The sequence below is a fragment of the Haliotis rufescens genome, unplaced genomic scaffold (assembly GCF_023055435.1).
Source record: "Haliotis rufescens isolate VD_foot unplaced genomic scaffold, xgHalRufe1.0.p SCAF_20, whole genome shotgun sequence".
Classification (NCBI taxonomy): Eukaryota; Metazoa; Mollusca; class Gastropoda; order Lepetellida; family Haliotidae; genus Haliotis; species Haliotis rufescens.
Window position 1 is genome coordinate 7966382 of NW_025963891.1, and position 27675 is coordinate 7994056.

The window sequence follows — 27675 nt, forward strand, 5'->3', positions numbered from 1 at the left end:
GTAATTCTTATACCCTGAAACATGCCTTGTATACATAATTTAGTACTGCTCCTATTTGTGCAACACCTGTATTTGAAAATATTAAAAAGGGGGGGGGGGGGGGGGGGGGGGGGAATTGTCTCTTGGTCAGGTATGAATGCTAGAAAGTAAGAGGATATTGGGGTTGATTCTAAACATTAGCCTAGGGTTATGACAAGGACCCTTCCAGTGGTCTAAGGCGCCGCGATTCGCTGTGCCCCGATTATGTTTCTATGTTTGTCAGCACCATACCCGTGCTCGTGGGTTTCACCGAAGTGGTAAACGTCTGAAACCTGCATCACTTCGGGCTTTCCTCCAACATTAAGCTGACCCAACTCACTAACTCACTAAATCACTCATTCTTAGAAAATGTGTTTTCAGTGTTTTGTCTTGTCTTGAGTAAATTGAAGTGCTTTGATCTTCAAAATATGAACTATCATGACAAAATTGTCAAAACATTAGTGGCACTCGTGAAGAGCAACCTCCCCGTGGTGAGTGCTTGGTAACGCTAATAGCTCTTCCCTCGTGTGGAACCGAGGTAGAATTTGTCCACAGCACCCCATTGCTGGTCGTAAAAGGCGACCAAATTGGGCAACCCGTTTGCCGTGGGTTGCGCCCCTGTGTCGGTGGAGGACGGGATTCTGGTGGTTGATGGCACTGGAGCCAGGAACAGGTGTTCCTTTTGCCAAACTTACCACTTTGACCCTTACTTCACCTAGACGGGTGGTTGAATTGGCCCGAATCAAAGGAAATAAATTGTTAATCATAAGATATGATTATGTTATTAATGCCAATTTATATTTTGCCTAGAGTCTTATGCCAGAAGGCGGTGGTACCATGGGCCAATCTGGTGATACGGACCGCTGAATTCTGTGTTTTTATAGGAAAATGCCATGGGCCGAACCAGCCTGACATTTGTCCTTTTATTAACAACAGCTTTTCATGTCTTTATTTCTGGAGTATAACACCCCTGTAACCCTGGTGTTCCAGACTGGTTTCCACTGTGGCACTGTCCTTGTTGACACTCGATGGCGAGTGCGGAGCAGGGGTGCTGAAATATGTTCTTACAACATGGCTTTCAATCCTCATTCTGGTTCATCTAAAACAAACAAACGCAGGCATATAGATTCTCTTTCATCTGATGAAGATGTCCCTTCACTTCACAGGTAACTGACTCATGGCCAAGGTTCATTGTCATCTCATCAGTTGATAGCAATCAACCCAAAAAAACTCAATCCTTTTGCAATCTCAAAAGGAATACAAAGTATTTGTGGGGAAGTAAAGAACGTCATACGTTTACGATCTGGCTCAATCCTTGTGGAATGTGATCGGAGGCAGCAATCTGTTAATCTGCTGGGTCTCCAGCAGTTTGTTAACACAAAGGATGTAGTTTCTGAACACAAATCCCTGAATTCAAGCAGAGGCATTGTGAGAGATCGTGCTCGCTGTCTCGCAGACATGACAGAGGAAGACATTGTAGCTGAATTGAAACACCAAGGTGTCACTACAGTCAAACGTTTTCCTAGAAAAACTGAAGATGGAAATATTGTAAATACTTAGACCTACCTTTTCACGTTTTCAATTTCAACTCTCCCCAAATCAATCAAAGCTGGTTACTTTTCCATCGGAATGGAGGTTTATGTTCCAAATCCACTCCGGTGTTACAAGTGTCAGAAATTCGGTCACGGGGCTAAATTTTGCACTGCCAAGACAAGATGCTTCCGTTGCAGCAGATCTCATGAAAGTTCAGATTGCACAAATGACATCAAATATGCCAACTGTGACGGAAAGCACTTGTCTTCATCCAAATCCTGTCCGGTTTTTGAACGCGAAAGTAAAATACTAAAACTTAAATGTACAAACAGTATTTCTTACACAGAAGCAAAAAAGTTACTTTTTCCATCCCTCATTCCAAACAATAAAACCTATTCAGCTGCTGTATCTTCCACAAAACCAGCTCCCACAATGTCAACGGCATCTACTCAAACAGACATCTCTTGGGTACAGGCTGACCTCATAAACCTTGGTGACCAATTGACAACTGCTTCTACAACACAGTCTAAGCCTTCAGAACCAGACAAGATACATGAAATTGAAAATGTTCAGGGTAAAGCCAATTTGTCCAAATAAAACAAACAAAAAATGATTTACAGTTATTAATACAAGATTTTATACCATCAGTATTTTGTTTACAGGAAACTTATTTTAAAGATACCGACCAACTCCAGATAAGATAATATAATTCATATAACTATTTCTCTCCTCCAGGACCTAAAGTCACTGGAGGATCTTCAGTATTGGTGAGGTAGGGTGTTATACATAGCCCCGTTCCTCTAAATACACCCCTTCAAGCTGTTGCTGTCCGGTTAACTGTAAACATTGTATTTACATTATGCTCACTTTATGTTCCTCCATCTTCTCATCTTCAACAAACTGACCTTCAAGCACTATATGACCAGCTCCCCAAGCCCTGTATCATTATGGGCGACTTAAATGGACATAATCCAATTTGGGGAAGTGCTTATTCCAACCGGAAAGGGAAGATACTAGAAGATTTTCATTTGATAACGCTAAAACCTATTTACATCCTGGTACAGGCACCTATCCCCCACTTGACTTATCACTTACAACCTCAGATTTACTAAATGAATTCGAATGGTCAGTCCACGACGACCTCTGTGGAAGAGACCATTTTCCAACTATTCTTCAAACAATAGCTCCTACTGATAATCCTCCATCATCAAGATGGAATTTCACAAAAGCTAACTGGTAATTGTTCGAGTTACTCTGTACGAGCAAATTAAATCCTGATCGTTTTGTTGATGTTCCTGATTCAATGAATGTGTTCTCTGATGAACAAAACAAAAAAGCTGATGAATGTATGCCCAAGTCCTCTGGAAATCCACACATTCGTAAACCATGGTTTTATGATACGTGCAAGCAAGCTAGAAAGGCACGGAAGAAATCTGAACATTATTCCCGTCGCCATCCTATGGTGCATAATTTAAATAAATTCAAAATTCTAAATGCTAAAGCACGGCGTACATTTAAGCAAAATAAACGTATGTCTTGGCAAGCTTACGTTTCAAAAATAAATTCACGAACGCCGATGTCCAAGGTATGGAACATGATCCAGAAAATCAAAGGTAAGGGATATAAATCTGGCATTCACAATCTAAGGAATGGGAAATGAGTTGTTAACTGATAAATCTGATATTGCAAATAAACTGGGTGAAACTTTGGCCAAACACTCTTCCTCTTCCAATTATGTGCCTCAATTTAAGAAATACCAAAAGCAGCAGGAAAAGAAAACTATTCATTTTAATTCAGATAATGGGGAAGATTACAATGAACAAAATACTGCCTTCGGACAATCTCACGATACTGCTACTGGAGCTGATAACATACATTATCAACTCCTGAAGCACTTACCAGAATCATGTTTACAATCACTGTTAAATATTTTGGATGAAATTTGGACGTCAGGACGATTTCCACCGTCTTTGCGTGATGCAATTGTTGTTCCAATACCTAAACCAGGACGTGATCACACAGATCCATCAAATTATCGACCAATTTCATTGACAAGCTGCGTTTGCAAAACCATGGAACGCATGATAAATAATCGACTTGTTTGGTACTTAGAAACCAATAATCTCATTACAAATATACAATGTGGTTTCCGTAAGAACAGAAGTACTATCGATCATTTAGTACGTTTAGAATCATTTGTTAAAAATGCCATAATAAACAAACAATATGCAGTGTCTATCTTTTTCGATCTCGAAAAAGCATATGACACTACATGGAAACATGGTACTTTAAAAGATTTACATAACTTTGGATTGCGACTTTTTAACAGACACACAATTTCAAGTCCGCGTGGGCACTACCCTGTCTGATCATTATAATCAGGATCAGGGCGTCCCACAGGGCAGTATTTTGTCTGTCACATTATTCAGCATAAAGATCAATAGTTTGACGAAAGTTTTAAATGATTCAAGTGATGGATCACTTTTTGTGGATGATTTTAATATTTCCTGTCGTGGCAAACACATGCATAAAATCGAAAGGCAACTGCAGCTATGTTTAAATAAAATCCAGAAATGGTCCCTGGAAAATGGATATAAATTCTTAAAATCTAAAACAAACTGCTTTCATTTTTGTAGAAAATATAAACTGCACAAAGATCCGGAACTTATTTTAGATAACACTCCTATTACAGTTGTAAAAGAAGCCAAGTTCCTGGGTATAATTTTCGATCACCATTTGACTTTTCTGCCTCACATTAAATATTTGAAGAATAAATATCTGAATGCCCTGGATTTACTGAAAGTTGTCTCAAATTCTAAGTGGGGAGGAGATAAGAAAACCCTCCTTCAACTATACAGAGCACTTTTCCGCTCCAAATAAGATTATGACTCCATCATTTTTGGTGGAGCTTGTAAAACCAATTTAAAATATTCTAGATCCTTTTAACCATCAAGGCCTAAGGTTTTGCCTTGGAACCTTCCGAACTTCTCCAATACAAAGTTTGTATGTGGAGGCTGATGAGCCGTCCCTTAAACAACGTCGCATTACATTGTCTTGGCAATATGTATCTAAATTACGTTCTTTGAAATCAAACCCAGCTTATGATTGTGTTTTTAATCCTCTATACACAAATCTCTACCGAACAAAGTCATCTCTTCGTCCACCGCTTGGAATAAGAATAGCATCTCATATTTCTGCTGCGCAAATGAAGCTTGAAAACATTGCCCCAAATCAGCTTTTCTCTTCTCCACCATGGCAGTTTGTGAAGCCAGAGGTGAACCTAACATTAACCAAATTAAAAAAATCTGACACAAATCAATATATTTATCAACAACAATATCATGAATTACGCAACACATATGATACTTACGAATCTATATATACAGGTGGATCCAAAGATGGTGACGCTGTTGCCAGCGCCACTGTCGTTGGATCCAGGACTATCCCATCCCACTTACCACTTTACTGTTCTATTTTTACAGCAGAAGCAAATGCTATTTTTAACAGCACTTAAAGACATCAACAGCCAATCTAAACATAAACAGTTCATAATTTGTTCAGATTCTCTTTCTTGCCTCCAGGCTATTAAAACATATCATCCACGAATCCACTTATAATTGAAATTATTGAATTGTTTAATGATCTTGCTACTGGCCAATACGACATCGTTTTCTGTTGGATACCCAGCCATGTTGGAATCACTGGGAACACAATGGCCGATGCTGCTGCAATAGCAGCACTCAACAAATCTGTGACGCCACTTCGTATCCCATACACCGATATCAAACCTCTTATCAGATGTTACATCCGAGATCGGATGCAAAAGAAGTGGGACACCCAAGTATATATCAATAAATTACATGAAATTCAACCAACTATCGGTTACACCTACTTGGGTTGTCAGTCCAGATTTGAAGAGGTCGTAATGCGAAGATGTCATATTGGCAATAGCAGATATACACATGAACATTTATTGAAAGGTGAGGATCCTCCATTTTGTATCCCTTGTGATGAGAGACTGTATTGATTTTGCCATCACAAGGGATAAATATTTATCTTCATCTGTCAAGGATCTTTTTAATAATATTAATTCTCTTTTAATCATTGGTTTTTTAAAAGAAATAGAATTGTTTGAACGTTTTTGATTGATCTGTTTTTTAAATTGGTAGATTAAATAAGCAACTGAGATTGTCAGTGGCTGTATCCTCGAAGGGTGTTAAAGCACTGTAATATAATTGTCCCCCAGAGAGGATACGTAAGTTCCACATCACTCGAAATAAATTTAAGCCTACCACGATTTTAATCGTAGTATTTTTGTCAGTTTTAATTAATGGCTAAACTTGCATACAGTCGCCAGCGCCTGAAGGGATGGTGTAAATCCTGCTGGAGTCCATGTAGGTAGCAAAGGTACTATAAGTCCCCATGGTTCCTAGTATGGGATCTCCCTTCAATTCCTGGCGATCTATAGCCCGTTCTTACAATGTATTGTTATGTTTAGTAACAGCTTTTTATGGTCACATAATAGTTTTGAAAATTGATATCTGTGATAAGTCTAGTAATTTTACTGTCCTTTGCTGACAGGTTTTTATATAGTCTAAATTAATGTTTTCTTAATGTATTAATTGCTTTAGTCACGATGTGGCTGAAATATTGCCGATGTGACTTTAAATATTAACTCACTCACTCACTCACTCACTCACTCACTCACTCACTCACTCACTCACTCAGTTTATTTATATCAAGATTTTCACATGATAAACCACAGAAGTTTACAATCACAAGAGGCAATTATATGTCTTAAATGTGTGGCAGCAGCAATGTCAGTAATAAGAAATAAGAAATGTCAGTGAAATCATGAATGTCCAGGATTTGTCACTGCCGAATGTCTTGAATTAGACACGTGTTCCGTTCTTGAACCCAGGGAGGAGTGTCGGAGGCTGTGGCAGGTGCTCGATGTTTTCAGAGAGGTATCCTGTCCGCACTCGGTAATTAGATAATCTTTTGGAGTTTTATTTGTTGTTTAACGCCGCACTCAGCAATATTCCAGCTATATGACGGCGGTCTGTAAATAGTCGAGGCTGGACCAGACAATCCAGTGACTGATATCATGAGCAACGATACACGCAATTTGGATACGATGACATGTATCTATCCAAGTCTGCGAGCCTGACCTACCGAACCCGTTAGTCGCCTTTTACGACAAGCATAGTCGCCTTTTACGGCAAGCATGGGTTGCTGAAGACATATTCCAATCCCGAGATATATATTTTGACACTAGCTTGGGTTATGTCTAAGGTTAGGGTTATCTTAGTCTGTATGTATTTCTCAGCCCCTCAATCTGAAAGAAAAGTACAGGGAAGTCACCTAACCTGAAGTACAATTAATTAGGAGCTTTTTTACACTGACCAAATTACTTATATTTTCACAAAATGCAGTCCAAAACAAGTATCCCTAGTCGATGTTGTTATTCTCTTGTATACGTGAAGATTCACAACACAAGTCCGTCTGCGGGTCGATAACTCTTTATTATTTGGTGAGGTCCTCAACTGAAGACAATTGATACCAACCACCCATCCCCCTCTGGGTTATAAATCTATGAGAAAGATGCCATATTCAAAAACATTTTGTATGACTGAGCTCATCATGACTCGTCCACAATCCGTATGACACGGGGAGATGACTGAAAAGCCAACTGTATGAAGTTTAAGTCCCAACATTCTGAGTGAGTGAGTGAGTTTAATTAAAGTCACGTCGGCAATATTTCAGCCATGATGTGACTTGAACGAGTTGGACAATATTAATAAAAAACTGTCGACGAAGGACAGTGTAATAACTAGCAATATATCACAGATTGACTTAAAACTAGTTCTAGAACATTAAAACTATTTGATCATTTGAATACGACACAATATAAAAATGGGGCTAAAGATCACCAGCAACAAGGTTAAGGTCACCATACTAGGGACCAAGGGGACTTACGGTACCTCTGCTACCTGCATGGTTCCCCAGAAGGATTTACACCTTTACCCAAGTTACTGGTGATTGTTGCAAGTTTAACCAGAGATTAAAATCAACAAATATTCTGCAGTTTAAATAGAGGTAGATATAAACATACTTTGAAAGAGGTGGTTTTACATACCCTCTCAGGGGGACAATAATTTTACGCCCCAACATTCTGAGGACATACCTGGCTTTTCACACACCTTTAAGTAAATATTGCCTGTCCTCACGTACCTCATAAGGATTGTGAATGAGGTACCACAGTCAAAAAAATACATCAACAATGGATTTTCAAAGATAAATTTGAAGTTAAATTTCGTGTGATGTTTATTATTTGAGGGTGACCCTTTTTTACAGATACATACGACCACGATATACAATCAATGCCATAAACACATACAACCAATTGAATGTTGATATTGATATATTTACAGTCGAGAATCTGTCACCACAAGCCAAATAGTAAATATACCACAAACTATAAAGTTGCGTAAATTCGGTGGAAGTATATATTTATGTGCAAGTGCTGGTATAAATCTTATAGCTATAACTAAATTAGCCCTAGCATATCAATGTACAGCACAGCCATGTTCGTTCCATACCATTACACTCTCATAAAATGAACATTTCTCATCACAATAATTCTGTCTAAAAGTGTAACTCGCCTCGGGTTGAAAGGCCATCGCACAATCCACCAGCTAACTCTACCGCATAACTATATGAAACCTGGGGGTTCTCCAAGACCCAAGGCAATGGCCTGATGGCTCTTTATCCCCAGGTGCCTTATCCTTGTGTATTTACAGTTGACATCAATCTTAGAACACGACATGCAGACTGACTGGATGCTTTTCACAATTTCTGTCTATCATAAATGAATATATACCATACTCTGATGATTACCGAACTGCCAGTTGTATGTGGATACTATATTATATAACATTACAAATATTTACATCCGAACATATATCTTTGGATAATACTGTTAAATATCCATTTCACATAAACAAATTGCATCAGTTTGATGTCGTCTTTTAAATGATACAGGTGTATAATGGAAACGTATGCTACAGCACTTATAATCTGCGCTTATCATGTTATATCGAGTTCCATCATATGCAGGTAAAAAATAATTATCTAACTAAATATTAACTAAACAGCATCGCGACACGTTAATTATATTACACATTGATGCATGCATAACTTTGTATGAAAAGGAGCACATTCATATGTCCATGATTGCCATGGCACCGGCAGCTTCAGCACGACATGAAGATCAAAGTACGAAGTATTACAAGCAAAGGCAAACAGTGACATGGGTTATTTGTTTCACGAAATACTTACTGCAAATCAGATTCCATGAAGATACACAACGAAATTTCCATGCGCATGCAATGGCAATGTCGAGGACGTTGGTAACAGGTCCAGTCCTCGAAATTCACGAACTAACGTGATTATTTCATTAGTTAATCTTTTAGAAGATCTCGAAGCCAGGGCCGCATGAAGGTAGCAAAGCAGGACCTTTTGCGAATTAATTTCGATGATTTGCTACCTCTACTTAAAAGTTATATTCCATTATGCCTCTAAGATTCTAAAATGATATAATTAAAACTGAAAAAGGTATTCAAGAACCAAAGACAATGAACTTCCTTCCACCATTGCATCATACATTATTTAACTCCAAACAAGTCCTACAAAGTGAACATTTTAATGATTCGATGGCACATTTATCAGACTATGTGATTGCAGAGATGTTCATACGCATCTGATGGATGTTTTTGGAATGTATGATCAAAAGTGGGCAAATTGAAATAATGAACCAGTTGAATACATTTCTGTGTGGATCAAATCCATTCGTAACATAGTTACTGGAATGATTCACAAACTTCGTCGACATGACAAAAAACACCAATTTAGTTGTGTCATTATTCCAACTGTCAAAGTGTCAACCAATATATCACTTTCATTTGTAAGCAAACATTATATGAACTATCTGTTCAAGGATGTTTCCATTAGTGGATAACTTTTAATCCATCACATGAAGCAGGTCTGAAATGGAAACATGTGACAATCATGAATTATTTCTATGTATTCGTAGAATTTCTAAAACATCTGTAAATAAACCCCTTCCCGCTTTGTACTGGATTCCTAATCTTTATAAAAATCCATATAATGAGAGAAATAGTGCAGGGTCTGCCAAGGCAAAACTACTATCAATAATTCAGACAGGTGGAATTAATCACATATGGCTCTTGAAAGAGTCAAAAGAAATACTGTATATACTGTCAGACCAGAAACACTAATTCAAGTAAAAAATAATTGATTTTTTTTCTCCCATTTGCACAACAGTCCCTCACAATAACTTGAAAGGGAACTTGTATTCCCTAAATAGTAGGGATTTTGTTTCAAAAGTAACTTTATTCAGAATATTCAGATTCACAAATGAGTGAGTATTTGGGCTGGATTTCCTGATTGACAATATATTTGTCAAACATGAGGATAGAACATGTCGTAGGATTTCCTAGTAGATCTGTTTCTCTTTGCATATGTATTGGAATTTGTTAAATTGTTAACGACTTTAGTTAAATCAATGAAAGGACGCGTTGCCAATAAGTGCAACCTCAGTTTAAGATATATGAATGATCTAATTACTTTCAACAATGCCAAGGTAAATGGGTATGTTCACCTCATCTATCCACAATAGCAGACGGAAAGCAACGAAACAAAGACAAAGGAGAAACCATATTCAGAGTCGAATCTGGATCTGTGCTCAGAAATGCAAACTGATGGCACCCTCTGTACAAAGCTGTACGACAAGAGGGGTGGTTACAGATTCCAAACATGAATTTCCCCTTCATGTTGAGGCATACAGCATCAGCTCCATCTACAATTTTCAATTGCTTTGATAATTTTAATAAAGCATGTACATTTTATTTGATGATGATTTATATGGAAAAGGTTGATTAATGGACAAAAGGGACATGGTACGATGAAGAGCGGATGTGAATTCCCCCAGCACAGCACAGCTTAGATTATTCTTGTAATAGTCAGCTTCAAATGCTTCATGGTTTCAGAAGAATTCTCAGTATTGTAATGTTTACATTGGACAAACGACGAAGACTACACGCCACACAATAGGAACACTCAATTAACAATTAAAGGTTGTTTTGTATTCAGAAGGTGGTTTAGACATACATTGTTGACTAAAATGGATAATTGGGGTTTTGCAATAAATGACCTTGCTTATTGAAAGTCATTGTACTCTGATGGCATAGACCATGACATAAAGTCATGTTGAAGCATAATAATTTAAAGACCGATTTAATGTATGTATGATGTATGATGTTCATAGTTTAATTAGATAAACAATTTAAGCATTTACAGATCAAGTTGGGAAGGTGTTGCATCGAGGTCTTCGCCAATAGAGGGTTATGTGTCCATGAATTGGTTCATTTTGGATTTCATGCAATAATAGTAAAAGATTTTTACCTTTTCAAATGACAAGGGCAAAGAAAATAATACCACAACCAACATTAAGCAGAAAGAATAATTTAAGACACAGAGCATCAACTGCAAGTGATACATCTTTCCAGGTGACCACTGTATTGCACTTCTTCTGATCAATGTCTTCAACTGGATCGTCCTGTTCATCAGATTCCATTGCATTCATAGGCGGATTAGGAATAACATATTTCCAAAATGTGACATAATTCTGCAACACTACAGGTACATCTCCCGTTCTCTGATGGATCCTAAGAATGAAAACTGATATTGTCACAGCAAGGGAGCTTAGAGTGAGGAGCAGGGTCATGTAGATGGTGAGGTAGGACGTCTGTAGGGACGTCCTGGGCATGTTGTTGCTCATCTGCGTCAGAAACAAGCTGAATGAGAGGAGAACCGTCATGGAGAGAGACACTTTATCCCCGTATTGTATAGGCAGAGCAAAGACCACGGAGCTGAGGAGGGACAGAAACATGACGGGGATGATGAGATTGAGGACATAATATGACGCCCGACGCTGTAAGATTGCTGTTACAACGATTTCAGGAAATTTGATATCAGCGGTAGCGGATGACAAAGTTTTAATCTTCCACAGTCCATTCACATTAGTTGTGACGGTACTGCTGTCTTCATTAATTGAAGGTATGAAACGAGCAGATGCGTTCGTGGTCGTCCATGTGGAGAGATTCAGATGACAGGTCTGGGTATCAAATGGAAAATGTGTAATGTCAAACTCACACTGACTTTGGTAGAGATCCCCGTGTTCCCATACAACCGTTCCAGAATGATGTACACAAGCAGGCGCATTCAGATTGTTCAGCAGCTTGCGCTCTTCAACTGTGTTCATGAGCGTTATGTCGGGCATCCATATATTTTCACTTGACATACAGATCATCTCTATCCCTGCATAATCCGAAATGTTCCACCTCAATGAATCATCCCGCCACTTAAAGAAAAACCATCCATTTGTGGTCATAGATTGTTGCCTCTCATTAAGCTCCGTAATTTGCGACAAAGTAAATCTTACATCTATATCCAACCTGGTTTCACTTGGAAAAACTTGCGGCTCATAGTCATCTTGCAAAAAATGAAGAAGTCTCTTCTGTTCTTTGATGCTGGTCCCTCGACATAAACAAATCAATGTAGTCAAGCAGATGAAATGTTTGAAGATCACCATTGCTACCTATTTATATATGCATCTGTACTGAATACCAGACTGAGAGATGTTCGATAGGAGAAATGCTTAACACTACTGTATAGTATTGTAGTTATATCAAAGCGTGTCAGCTTAATGTTGAAGGAACACCCTCGACAGGAGGCGCCAATGCCTTCTGAGGGATTTTATGTCCGTGTTTCACACTCAAGTGTTATAATGGAACCTGCTGTAGTTCAAGTATTAACACGAGAAATCATAAAATTTCGCCTCTTCTCTCAATGGCTCAACACACTGGCAACATGAAAACCCATTACTGGCTAAGGAGCATAATGGCATAGGAGTATTTGCACAATCATTCTCTTATCATATTGCATCTGTTGAACAGACACGATTCTGGTTCAATGCAAATAACCGATTACTTCAATAATGTGTTTTGAATATTCCTTTAGTTCAGGTGATAGAGGAAACATTTACCAAATACGTCCAAGTTATTTCTCATCAATGCTGTATATGGGTCGATGATTTTATCACTGGTGTTTATTTTACAATGTAACGGCACCTCATACAAAACATAGAGGTGACAACACATACATTCTGCATTAGGTAATCATCATCGACAATTAAATGACATGTTTTGTAATGAGACTGGTACGTTGGGAGCATGTCTGGTATCATAATAGGAATTTACTAATCAACTTTCTTTGTTCTATAATATTGAGGACGCACACATCTGAAAACAATTTAGGTTTTAGAATGTTTGTGATAACGAAGTGATAATGCTAATAAGGTTTTAGACACCTTCATCTGCACTTGACCTTGGTCATTACTGACGATATTGTAAAAATAAGATATCTCCTTTTTCATAAACTGTTAAAACGGCATGACCTGGAACTGCTTATATTGTGCGTCTAGCGTGACAGAATTAATACTGTCACCTATTATCTCGGTGGAACATAAACGTTCTCATTGTTTGAAAAGTGGACTGAAACTTACATACCACTGGACACTTAATCACTACTTACATATTTCACTGGTATGTATATTTGTAATATTGACCTTATCGGACATGTGTAATGCAGTTCAAATATAATCAGTCCCCGCCGTGATATTGCTGGAATATTGCTAAAAGCGGCAAAAAAACATACTCACTCACTCACTTACTCAAATATAATCAACAAAACTCTTCTCATAAGAAATCTCTGCAAAAGGCAGAGTCGATTGTAAGATTACGACTATATCATGAGCATGTGTTTATTAATCCCTAATTGTGATGATACCAGGCGTTTGCGAAAAGGTGAGCGTATCCTTCCTCACTGGTAGTGGCACCCATCACAAACACATGCAAAGGCAGGTCAATTGCTCGCATGAAAAAACACGGGAACATGTGGCACAATTGTGGACATTGTTCTTGTCACTCATGCGTCGAATTTGAAGCTTTCTTAGGCCTTGAATGTTCTTACCTTGATCAAACAGCTTTGAAACAGCTTTTAAACAGCTTTTGAAATCTCCACTGTATTATTCCGACTATATCATGAGCAAGTATTGACGAATCACTATCAAATAGCGATAATGCCAGGTGTTTCCGAGAAAGTGAGTGTACCCTGAAACATACCTTAGGCTTGCTTCGTCCAGGTTTAAGTATTTTCACAATATGTAATGGCTGTGTATGGAATTGAACGCTTTGATAATGACTGATATAAACGAGATACAAATGAAATGTTACTAAGAGAACCATAGTACCTTAGAATACAGAAGATTGCTTTTGATCATTAATCATTCTGGGAAAAGGGGCAGGGGTGGTCCAGTCATCTAAGGCGCCGCGATTCGCTGTGCAGAGTTGCACGCCAGGAACCTATGTTTGTGGGTTCGAATCCCGGTTCGCCCCGATTATGTTTCTAGGTTTGTCAGCACCATACCCGTGCTCGTGGGTCTCACCGAAGTGGTAAACGTTTGACACCTGCATTACTTCGGGCTTTCCTCCCACACTGAGCTGCGATATAACTGTAATACTGTTAAAAGCGGTGCTCAACCAAACTCACTAACTCACTCATTCTTAGAAAATGTGTATTCGGTGTTTTGTCTTGTCTTGAGTCAATTGAAGTGCTTTGATCTTCAAAAAATGAACTATCATGACAAAATTGTCAAAACATTAGTGGCACTCGTGAAGAGCAACCTCCCCGTGGTGAGTGCTTGGTAACGCTAATAGCTCTTCCCTCGTGTGGAACCGGGGTAGAATTTGTCCACAGCACCCCGTTGCTGGTCGTAAAAGGCGACCAAATTGGGCAACCCGTTTGCCGTGGGTTGCGCCCCTGTGTCGGTGGAGGACGGGATTCTGGTGGTTGATGGCACTGGAGCCAGGAACAGGTGTTCCTTTTGCCAAACTTACCACTTTGACCCTTACTACACCTAGACGGGTGGTTGAATTGGCCCGAATCAAAGGAAATAAATTGTTTATCATAAGATATGATTATGTTATTAATGCCAATTTATATTTTGCCTAGAGTCTTATGCCAGAAGGCGGTGGCTCATGGGCCAATCTGGTGATACGGACCGCTGAATTCTGTGTTTTTATAGGAAAATGCCATGGGCCGAATCAGCCTGACATTTGTCCTTTTATTAACAACAGCTTTTCATGTCTTTATTTCTGGAGTATAAAACCCCTGTAACCCTGGTGTTCCAGACTGGTTTCCACTGTGGCACTGCCCTTGTTGACACTCGATGGCGGGTGCGGAGCAGGGGTGCTGAAATATTTTCTTACAACATGGCTTTCAATCCTCATTCTGGTTCATCTAAAACAAACAAACGCAGGCATATAGATTCTCTTTCATCTGATGAAGATGTCCCTTTACTTCACAGGTAACTGACTCATGGCCAAGGTTCATTGTCAAAAAAACTCAATCCTTTTGCAATCTCAAAGGGAATACAAAGTATTTGTGGGGAAGTAAAGAACGTCATACGTTTACGATCTGGCTCAATCCTTGTGGAATGTGATCGGAGGCAGCAATCTGTTAATCTGCTGGGTCTCCAGCAGTTTGTTAACACAAAGGATGTGGTTTCTGAACACAAATCCCTGAATTCAAGCAGAGACATTGTGAGAGATCGTGCTCGCTGTTCACGTTTTCACTTTCAACTCTCCCCAAATCAATCAAAGCTGGTTACTTTTCCATCGGAGTGGAGGTTTATGTTCCAAATCCACTCTGGTGTTACAAGTGTCAGAAATTCGGTCACGGGGCTAAATTTTGCACTGCCAAGACAAGATGCTTCCGTTGCAGCAGATCTCATGAAAGCTCAGATTGCACAAATGACATCAAATGTGCCAACTGTGACGGAAAGCACTTGTCTTCATCCAAATCCTGTCCGGTTTTTGAACGCGAAACTAAAATACTAAAACTTAAATGTACAAATAGTTACTTTTTCCATCCCTCATTCCAAACAATAAAACCTATTCAGCTACTGTATCTTCCACCAAACCAGCTCCCACAATGTCAACGGCATCTACTCAAACAGACATCTCTTGGGTACAGGCTGACCTCATAAACCTTGGTGACCAATTGACAACTGCTTCTACAACACAGTCTAAGCCTTCAGAACCAGACAAGATACATGAAATTGAAAATGTTCAGGGTAAAGCCAATTTGTCCAAAAAACAAACAAAAAAGCAAATGAGAAGGGCCAGGGCACTTCAGCACTTGGAGGTGCCTTCTCCTACAAATACCCCTGTAGAGGTTCATAACCCTTTTGAACCTTTGGCGATGGATGCTGTTCTCTAAGCCCCAGTCCATGGGAAAGGGTTTATCTCGCTCACGATCTCCAGTTGAGCCACCATGAACGGCTCTAATAAAATTATTTAGTGGAATTGCAGAGGGCTAAAGAATAATTTTAATGATTTACAGTTATTAATACTAGATTTTAAACCATCAGCATTTTGTTTACAGGAAACTTTTTTTAAAGATACCGACCAACTCCAGATAAGATGACATAATTCATATAACAATTTCTCTTTTCCAGGACCTAAAGTCACTGGAGGATCTTCCGTATTGGTAAGGCAGGGTGTTATACATAGCCCTGTTCCTCTAAATACACCCCTTCAAGCTGTTGCTGTTCGGTTTACTGTAAACATTGTATTTACATTATGCTCACTTTATGTTCCTCCATCTTCTCATCTTCAACAAACTGATCTTCAAGCACTATATGACCAGCTCCCCAAGCCCTGTATCATTATGGGCGACTTAAATGGACATAATCCACTTTGGGGAAGTGCTGATTCCAAACGGAAAGGGAAGATACTAGAAGATTTCATTTGATAACGCTTTATGCATTTTTGATGATAACTCTAAAACCTATTTACATCCTGGTACAGGCACCTATCCCCCACTTGACTTATCACTTACAACCTCAGATTTACTTAATGAATTCGAATGGTCAGTCCACGACGACCTCTGTGGAAGTGACCATTTTCCAACTATTCTTCAAACAATAGCCCCTACTGATAATCCTCCATCATCTAGATGGAATTTCACAAAAGCTAACTGGTAATTGTTCGAGTTACTCTGTAAGAGCAAATTAAATCCTGATCGTTTTGTTGATGTTCCTGATTCATAAAAGTGTTCTCTGATGAACTAAACAAAAAAGGTGATGAATGTATCCCCAAGTCCTCTGCAAATCCACACATTCGTAAACCATGGTTTATGATACGTGCAAGCAAGCTAGAAAGGCACGGAAGAAATCCGAACATTATTCCCGTCGCCATCCTATGGTGCATAATTTAAATAAATTCAAAATTCTAAATGCTAAAAAGCGGCGTACATTTAAGCAAAATAAACGTATGTCTTGGCAAGCTTACGTTTAAAAAATAAATTCACGAACGCCGATGGCCAAGGTATGGAACATGATCCAGAAAATCAAAGGTAAGGGATATAAATCTGGCATTCACAATCTTAAGAATGGAAATGAGTTGTTAACTGATAAATCTGATATTGCAAATAAACTGGGTGAAACTTTGGCCAAACATTCTTCCTGTTCCAATTATGTGCCTCAATTTAAGAAATACCAAAAGCAGCAGGAAAAGAAAACTATTCATTTTAATTCAGATAATGGGGAAGATTACAATGAAATATTTTCTATTCATGAACTACATACTGCCCTCGGACAATCTCACGATACTGCTACTGGAGCTGATAACATACATTATCAACTCCTGAAGCACTTACCAGAATCATGTTTACAATCACTGTTAAATATTTTGGATGAAATTTGGACGTCAGGACGATTTCCACCGTCTTTGCGTGATGCAATTGTTGTTCCAATACCTAAACCAGGACGTGATCACACAGATCCATCAAATTATCGACCAATTTCATTGACAAGCTGCGTTTGCAAAACCATTGAACGCATGATAAATAATCGACTTGTTTGGTACTTAGAAACCAATAATCTCATTACAAATATACAATGTGGTTTCCGTACAGAAGTACTATCGATCATTTAGTACGTTTAGAATCATTTTTTAAAAATGCCATAATAAACAAACAATATGCAGTGTCTATCTTTTTCGATCTCGAAAAAGCATATGACACTACATGGAAACATGGTATTTTAAAAGATTTACATAACTTTGGATTGCGACTTTTTAACAGACAGACAATTTCAAGTCCGCGTGGGCACTACCCTGTCTGATCATTATAATCAGGATCAGGGCGTCCCACAGGGCAGTATTTTGTCTGTCACATTATTCAGCATAAAGATCAATAGTTTAACGAAAGTTTTAAATGATTCAATTGATGGATCACTTTTTGTGGATGATTTTAATATTTCCTGTCGTGGCAAAAACATGCATACAATCGAAAGGCAACTGCAGCTATGTTTAAATAAAATCCAGAAATGGTTCTTGGCAAATGGATTTAAATTCTCAAAATCTAAAACAAACTGCATTCATTTTTGTAGAAAATAAAAACTGCACAAAGATCCGGAACTTATTTTAGATAACACTCCTATTACAGTTGTAAAAGAAGCCAAGTTCCTGGGTATAATTTTCTATCACCATTTGACTTTTCTGCCTCACATTAGATATTTCAAGAATAAATATCTGAATGCCCTGGATTTACTGAACGTTGTCTCAAATTCTAAGTGGGGAGGAGATAAGAAAACCCTCCTTCAACTATACAGAGCACTTATCCGCTCCAAATTAGAATATGATTCCATCATTTTTGGTGGAGCTTGTAAAAGCAGTTTAAAAATTCTAGATCCTATTCACCATCAAGGCCTGAGGCTTTGCCTTGGAACCTTCAGAACTACTCCAATACAAAGTCTGTATTTTGAGGGCTGATGAGCCGTCCCTTAAACAACGTCGCATTAAATTGTCTTTGCAATATGTATCTAAATTACGTCCTTTGAAATCAAGCCCAGCTTATGATTGTGTTTTTAATCCTCTATACAAAAATCTCTACCGAACAAAGTCATCTCTTCTTCCACCGCTTGGAATAAGAATAGCATCTCATATTTCTGCTGCGCAAATAAAGCTTGAAAACATTGCCCCAAATCAGCTTTTCTCTTCTCCACCATGGCAGTTTGTGAAGCCAGAGGTGTACCTAACATTAACCAAATTAACGAAATCTGACACAAATCGATATATTTATCAACAACAATATCATGAATTACGCAACACATATGATACTTATTAATCTATATATACAGATGGATCCAAAGATGGTGACGCTGTTGCCAGCGCAAATGTCGTTGGATCCAGGACTATCCCATCCCACTTACCACTTTACTGTTCTATTTTTACAGCAGAAGCAAATGCTATTTTTAACAGCACTTAAATACATCAACAGCCAATCTAAACATAAACAGTTCATAATTTGTTCAGATTCTCTTTCTTGCCTCCAGGCTATTAAAACATATCATCCACGAATCCACTTATAATTGAAATTATTGAATTGTTTAATGATCTTGCTACTGGCCAATACGACATCGTTTTCTGTTGGATACCCAGCCATGTTGGAATCACTGGGAACACAATGGCCGATGCTGCTGCAATAGCAGCACTCAACAAATCCGTGACGCCACTTCGTATCCCGTACACCGATATCAAACCTCTTATCAGATGTTACATCCGAGATCGGATGCAAAAGAAGTGGGACACCCAAGTAGGTATCAATAAATTACATGAAATTCAACCAACTATCGGTTACACCTACTTGGGTTGTCAGTCCAGATTTGAAGAGGTCGTAATGCGAAGATGTCGTATTGGCAATAGCAGATATACACATGAACATTTATTGAAAGGTGAGGATCCTCCATTTTGTATCCCTTGTGATGAGAGACTGTATTGATTTTGCCATCACAAGGGATAAATATTTATCTTCATCTGTCAAGGATCTTTTTAATAATATTAATTCTCTTTTAATCATTGGTTTTTTAAAAGAAATAGAATTGTTTGAACGTTTTTGATTAATCTGTTTTTTTAAATTGGTTGATTAAATAAGCAACTGAGATTGTCAGTGGCTGTATCCTCGAAGGGTGTTAAAGCACTGTAATATTATTGTCCCCCAGAGAGGATACGTAAGTTCCACATCACTCGAAATAAATTTAAGCCTACCACGATTTTGATCGTAGTATTTTTGTCAGTTTTGATTAATGGCTAAACTTGCATACAGTCGCCAGCGCCTGAAGGGATGGTGTAAATCCTGCTGGAGTCCATGTAGGTAGCAAAGGTACTATAAGTCCCCATGGTTCCTAGTATGGGGATCTCCCTTCAATTCCTGGCGATCTATAGGCCGTTTTTACAATGTATTGTTATGTTTAGTAACAGCTTTTTATGGTCACATAATAGTTTTGAAAATTGATATCTGTGATAAGTCTAGTAATTTTACTGTCCTTTGCTGACAGGTTTTTATATAGTCTAAATTAATGTTTTCTTAATGTATTAATTGCTTTAGTCACGATGTGGCTGAAATATTGCCGAAATATTCACTCACTCACTCACTCACTCAAGTTTATTTATATCAAGATTTTCACATGATAAACCACAGAAGTTTACAATCACAAGAGGCAATTATATGTCTTAAATGTGTGGCAGCAGCAATGTCAGTAATAAGAAATAAGAAATGTCAGTGAAATCATGAATGTCCAGGATTTGTCACTGCCGAATGTCTTGAATTAGACACGTGTTCCGTTCTTGAACCCAGGGAGGAGTGTCGGAGGCTGTGGCAGGTGCTCGATGTTTTCAGAGAGGTATCCTGTCCGCACTCGGTAATTAGATAATCTTTTGGAGTTTTATTTGTTGTTTAACGCCGCACTCAGCAATATTCCAGCTATATGACGGCGGTCTGTAAATAGTCGAGGCTGGACCAGACAATCCAGTGATTGATATCATGAGCAACGATACACGCAATTTGGATACGATGACATGTATCTATCCAAGTCTGCGAGCCTGACCTACCGAACCCGTTAGTCGCCTCTTACGACAAGCATAGTCGCCTTTTACGGCAAGCATGGGTTGCTGAAGACATATTCCAATCCCGAGATATATTTTGACACTAGCTTGGGTTATGTCTAAGGTTAGGGTTATCTTAGTCTGTATGTATTTCTCAGCCCCTCAATCTGAAAGAAAAGTACAGGGAAGTCACCTAACCTGAAGTACAAATAATTAGGAGCTTTTTTACACTTTGACCAAATTACTTATATTTTCACAAAATGCAGTCCAAAACAAGTATCCCTAGTCGATGTTGTTATTCTCTTGTATACGTGAAGATTCACAACACAAGTCCGTCTGCGGGTCGATAACTCTTTATTATTTGGTGAGGTCCTCAACTGAAGACCATTGATACCAACCACCCATCCCCCTCTGGGTTATAAATCTATGAGAAAGATGCCATATTCAAAAACATTTTGTATGACTGAGCTCATCATGACTCGTCCACAATCCGTATGACACGGGGAGATGACTGAAAAGCCAACTGTATGAAGTTTAAGTCCCAACATTCTGAGTGAGTGAGTGAGTTTAATTAAAGTCACGTCGGCAATATTTCAGCCATAATGTGACTTGAACGAGTTGGACAATATTAATAAAAAACTGTCGACGAAGGACAATATAATAACTAGCAATATATCACAGATTGACTTAAAACTAGTTCTAGAACATTAAAACTATTTGATCATTTGAATACGACACAATATAAAAATGGGGCTAAAGATCACCAGCAACAAGGTTAAGGTCACCATACTAGGGACCAAGGGGACTTACGGTACCTCTGCTACCTGCATGGTTCCCCAGAAGGATTTACACCTTTACCCAAGTTACTGGTGATTGTTGCAAGTTTAACCAGAGATTAAAATCAACAAATATTCTGCAGTTTAAATAGAGGTAGATATAAACATACTTTGAAAGAGGTGGTTTTACATACCCTCTCAGGGGGACAATAATTTTACGCCCCAACATTCTGAGGACATAACTGGCTTTTCACACACCTATAAGTAAATATTGCCTGTCCTCACGTACCTCATAAGGATTGTGAATGAGGTACCACAGTCAAAAAAATACATCAACAATGGATTTTCAAAGATACATTTGAAGTTAAATTTCGTGTGATGTTTATTATTTGAGGGTGACCCTTTTTTACAGATACATACGACTACGATATACAATCAATGCCATAAACACATACAACCAATTGAATGTTGATATTGATATATTTACAGTCGAGAATCTGTCACCACAAGCCAAATAGTAAATATACCACAAACTATAAAGTTGCGTAAATTCGGTGGAAGTATATATTTATGTGCAAGTGCTGGTATAAATCTTATAACTATAACTAAATTAGCCCTAGCACATCAATGTACAGCACAGCCATGTTCGTTCCATACCATTACACTCTCATAAAATGAACATTTCTCATCACAATAATTCTGTCTAAAAGTGTAACTCGCCTCGGGTTGAAAGGCCATCGCACAATCCACCAGCTAACTCTACCGCATAACTATATGGAACCTGGGGGTTCTCCAAGACCCAAGGCAATGGCCTGATGGCTCTTTATCCCCAGGTGCCTTATCCTTGTGTATTTACAGTTGACATCAATCTTAGAACACGACATGCAGACTGACTGGATGCTTTTCACAATTTCTGTCTATCATAAATGAATATATACCATACTCTGATGATTACCGAACTGCCAGTTGTATGTGGATACTATATTATATAACATTACAAATATTTACATCCGAACATATATCTTTGGATAATACTGTTAAATATCCATTTCACATAAACAACTTGCATCAGTTTGATGTCGTCTTTTAAATGATACAGGTGTATAATGGAAACGTATGCTACAGCACTTATAATCTGCGCTTATCATGTTATAGCGAGTTCCATCATATGCAGGTAAAAAATAATTATCTAACTAAATATTAACTAAACAGCATCACGACACGTTAATTATATTACACACTGATGCATGCATAACTTTGTATGAAAAGGAGCACATTCATATGTCCATGATTGCCATGGCACCGGCAGCTTCAGCACGACATGAAGATCAAAGTACGAAGTATTACAACCAAAGGCAAACAGTGACATTGGTTATTTGTTTCACTAAATACTTACTGCAAATCAGATTCCATGAAGATACACAACGAAATTTCCATATGCATGCAATGGCAATGTCGAGGAAGTTGGTAACAGGTCCAGTCCTCGAAATTCACACTAACGTGATTAGTTCATAAGTTAATCTTTTAGAAGATGTCGAAGCCAGGGCCGCATGAAGGTAGCAAAGCAGGACCTTTTGCGAATTAATTTCGATGATTTGCTACCTCTACTTAAAAGTTATATTCCATTATGTCTCTGAGATTCTAAAATGATATAATTAAAACTGAAAAAGGTGTTCAAGAACCAAAGAAAATGAACTTCCTTCCACCATTGCATCATACATTATTTAACTCCAAACAAGTCCTACAAAGTGAACACTTTAATGATTCGATGGCACATTTATCAGACTATGTGATTACAGAGATTTGCATACGCATCTGATGGATTTTTTTGGAATATATGATAAAAAGTGGGCAAATTGAAATAATGAACCAGTTGAATACATTTCTGCGTGCATCAAATTAATCTATTCGTAACATAGTTACTGGAATGATTCACAAACTTCATCGACATGAGCATAGACAAAAAACACCAATTTAGTTGTGTCATTATTCCAACTGTCAACTGTCAACCAATATATCACTTTCATTTGTAAGCAAACACTATATGAACTATCTGTTCAAGGCTGTTTCCATTAATGGATAACTTTTAATCCATCACATGAAGCCAGTCTGAAATGGAAACATGTGACAATCATAAATTATTTCTATGTATTCGTAGAATTTCTAAAACATCTGTAAATAAACCTCTTCCCGCTTTGTACTGGATTCCCAATCTTTATAAAAATCCATATAATGAGAGAAATAGTGCAGGGTCTGCCAAGGCAAAACTACTATCAATAATTCAGACAGATGGAGTTAATCACATATGGCTCTTGAAAGAGTCAAAAGAAATACTGTATATACTGTCAGACCAGAAACACTAATTCAAGTCAAAAATAATTTTAATTTTTTCTCCCTTTTGCACAATAGTCCCTCACAATAACTTGAAAGGGAACTTGTATTCCCTAAATAGTAGGGATTTTGTTTCAAAAGTAACTTTACTCAAAAATATTCAGATTCACAAATAAGTGAGTATGTGGGCTGGATTTCCTGATTGACAATATATTTGTCAAACATGAGGATAGAACATGTCATGGATTTCCTAGTTGATCTGTTTCTCTTTGCATATGTATTGGAATTTGTTAAATTGTTAACGACTTTAGTTAAATCAATGAAAGGACGCGTTGCCAATAAGTGCAACCTCAGTTTAAGATATATGAATGATCTAATTACTTTCAACAATGCCAAGGTAAATGGGTATGTTCACCTCATCTATCCACCATAGCAGTCGGAAAGCAACGAAACGAAGACAAAGGAGAAACCATATTCAGAGTCTAGTCTGGATCTGTCCTCAGAAATGCAAACTGATCGCACCCACTGTACAAAGCTGTACGACAAGAGGGGTGGTTACAGATTCCAAACGTGAATTTCCCCTTCATGTTGAGGCATACAGCATCAGCTCCATCTACAATTTTCAATTGCTTTGGTAATTTTAATAAAGCATGTACATTTTATTTGATGATGATTTATACGGAAAAGGTTGATTAATGGACAAAAGGGGCATGGTACGATGAAGAGCGGATGTGAATTCCCCCAACAAATTTACGTAGCACAGCACAGCTTAGATTATTCATGTAATAGTCAGCTTCAAATGCTTCATGGTTTCAGAAGAATTCTCAGTATTGAAATGTTTACATTGGACAAACGACAATAGGAACACTCAATTAACAATTAAAAGTTGTTTTGTATTCAGAAGGTGGTTTTGACATACATAGTTGACTAAAATGGATATCGGGGTTTTGCAATAAATGACCTTGCTTATTGTAAGTCATTGTACTCTATTGGCATAGACCATGACATAAAGTCATGTTGAAGCCTAACAATTTAAAGACCGATTTAATGTAAAATTAAACTAAATCAAGAGTCAAGGAAAACTTACAGAATCAGAAAAAAATCATCAATTCATGTCGACAGATAAATGTTTCATCTCAAACAAAAACATATATGAAACTCCTGACGATTGAAAATAAACCATTTCTTTCACTTTCATAATTATTAGTGAGCGCGTTTGGTTTCACACCGCTTTGATTAGTGTTCCAGTTACATTACGGCATATCAGCTTAATGTAGGAGGAACGCCCGGGGTGATGCACGTCTCAGACGTTTATAGTTTTTGTGAAACCCACAAGCACGGGTATGTAGCTGACATAACTAGAAATATAATCTGGGCAAAACACTCGTTGATTCAACCCACGATCATAGGTTTCTTGCGTGCCCAAGGGACGCAGCTCTGAACAGCAAATTGCGGCGCCTTATACGACGGGGACACCCGTGACCCCTTACAATCATGATGTAAGTATTTAAATTAGATAAACATGTACAATTAAGCATTTACAGATCAAGTTGGGAAGGTGTGGCATCGATGTCTTCGCCAATAGAGGGTTATGTGTCCATGAATTGGTTCATTTTGGATTTCATGCAATAATAGTAAAAGATTTTTACCTTTTCAAATGACAAGGGCAAAGAAAATAATACCACAACCAACATTAAGCAGAAAGAATAATTTAAGACACAGAGCATCAACTGCAAGTGATACATCTTTCCAGGTGACCACTGTATTGCACTTCTTCTGATCAATGTCTTCAACTGGATCGTCCTGTTCATCAGATTCCATTGCATTCATAGGCGGATTAGGAATAACATATTTCCAAAATGTGACATAATTCTGCAACACTACAGGTACATCTCCCGTTCTCTGATGGATCTTAAGAATGAAAACTGATATTGCCACAGTAAGGGAGCTGAGAGTGAGGAGCAGGGTCATGTAGATGGTGAGGTAGGACGTCTGTAGGGATGTCCTGGGCATGTTGTTGCTCATCTGCGTCAGAAACAAGCTGAATGAGAGGAGAACCGTCATGGAGAGAGACACTTTATCCCCGTATTGTATAGGCAGAGCAAAGACCACGGAGCTGAGGAGGGACAGAACCATGACAGGGATGATGAGATTGAGGACATAATATGACGCCCGACGCTGTAAGATTGCTGTTACAACGATTTCAGGAAATTTGTTATCAGCGGTAGCGGATGACAAAGTTTTAATCTTCCACAGTCCATTCACATTAGTTGTGACGGTACTGCTGTTTTCATCAATTGAAGGTATGAAACGAGCAGATGTGTTCGTGGTCGTCCACGTGGAGAGATTCAGATGGCAGGTCTGAGTATCAAATGGAAAATGTGTAATGTCAAAGTCACACTGACTTTGGTAGAGATCCCCTTGTTCCCATTCAACCGTTCCAGAATGATGTACACAAGCAGGCGCATTCAGATTGTTCAGCAGCTTGCGCTCTTCAACTGTGTTCATGAGCGTTATGTCGGGCATCCATATATTTTCACTTGACATACAGATCATCTCTATCCCTGCATAATCCGAAATGTTCCACCTCAATGAATCATCCCGCCACTTAAAGGAAAACCATCCATTTGTGGTCATCGATTGTCGCCTCTCATTAAGCTCCGTAATTTGCGACAAAGTAAATCTTACGTCTATATCCAACCTGGTTTCACTTGGAAAAACTTGCGGCTCATAGTCATCTTGCAAAAAATGAAGAAGTCTCTTCTGTTCTTTGATGCTGGTCCCTCCACATAAACAGATCAATGTAGTCAAGCAGATGAAATGTTTGAAGATCACCATTGCTACCTATCTATACATGCATCTGTACTGAATACCAGACTGAGAGATGTTCGATAGGAGAAATGCTTAACACTACTGAATAGTATTTCAGTTATATCAAAGCGTGTCAGCTTAATGTTAAAGGAACACCCTCGACAGCAGGCGTCAATACCTTTTGGGTGATTTTATGTTCGTGTTTCACACTCAAGTGTTATAATGGAACCTGCTGTAGTTCAAGTATTAACACGAGAAATCATAAAATTTCGCCTCTTCTCTCAATGGCTCAACACACTGGCAACGTGAAAACCCATTACTGGCTAAGGAGCATAATGGCATAGGAGTATTTTCACAATCATTCTGTTATCATATTGCATCTGTGGAACAGACGGGATTCTGGTTTAATGCAAATAACTGATTACTTCAGTAATATGTTTTGGATGCTATACCTGCGTTGATGATTTTATTACTGGTGGTTATTTTACAATGTGACGCCACTGCATACAGAACATAGAGGTGCCAACACAATCATAATAGGAATTTACTAATAAACTTTCTTTGTTCTATAATGAAAGAGGACGCATACATCTGAAAACAGTTTAGGTTTTAGAATGTTTGTGATAATGAAGTGATAATGCTAAAAAGGTTTTAGACACCTCCAACTGCATTTGACTTTGGTCATTACTGGCGATATTGCAAAATAAATATCTCTTATTTCAGAAACTGTTTTTGATCACGAATTGAAAGATACTAGCAGCAACTCTTACAGGGCATGGTGGCGAAATATTTCACAACAGATAACAGTATCGCATGAGACCAGAGGATTCTAAGTGCTCTTAGGTTTGTGATCTCATGGATTCTTGGGACAAGAAAGAAAAAGTTGGAGTATCAGGCAACACATCGTCCAGTGAATACATAAAGGAGGTTGATATAGGGTTCAATGTGGCAATTGTACAGTCAAATACTCACAGAAACCTGGATTGTCTATTGGTTTTCATCCGTTATGGTTTTGGTTGTTGGTTGGTTGGTTGTTTAACGATGCACTCAGCAATATTCCAACTATATGACGGCGGTCTGTAAATAGTCGAGTCTGGACCAGACAATCCAGTGAT

The 27675-nt window shown here is 38.3% G+C and overlaps 2 protein-coding genes across 2 annotated transcripts; both read right to left on the bottom strand.

The window, feature by feature from the left end:
- Positions 1-11041: 11041 nt before the first annotated feature.
- LOC124133176 (neuronal acetylcholine receptor subunit alpha-3-like) lies at positions 11042-11944 on the bottom strand. Its single transcript, XM_046497442.2, has one exon. It carries the CDS (start codon positions 11942-11944, stop codon positions 11042-11044), a length of 903 nt encoding a protein of 300 aa, XP_046353398.2.
- A 13458-nt stretch (positions 11945-25402) lies between these two features.
- LOC125382706 (neuronal acetylcholine receptor subunit beta-3-like) lies at positions 25403-26305 on the bottom strand. Its single transcript, XM_048400998.1, has one exon. The coding sequence runs from the start codon at positions 26303-26305 to the stop codon at positions 25403-25405; it is 903 nt and encodes a 300-aa protein (XP_048256955.1).
- Positions 26306-27675: the final 1370 nt, after the last annotated feature.

Coding starts and splice junctions, on each gene's coding strand:
- LOC125382706 (XM_048400998.1), bottom strand. CDS start 26,305: ATGATCTGTATGTCAAGTGAAAATATATGGATGCCCGACATAACGCTC.
- LOC124133176 (XM_046497442.2), bottom strand. CDS start 11,944: ATGATCTGTATGTCAAGTGAAAATATATGGATGCCCGACATAACGCTC.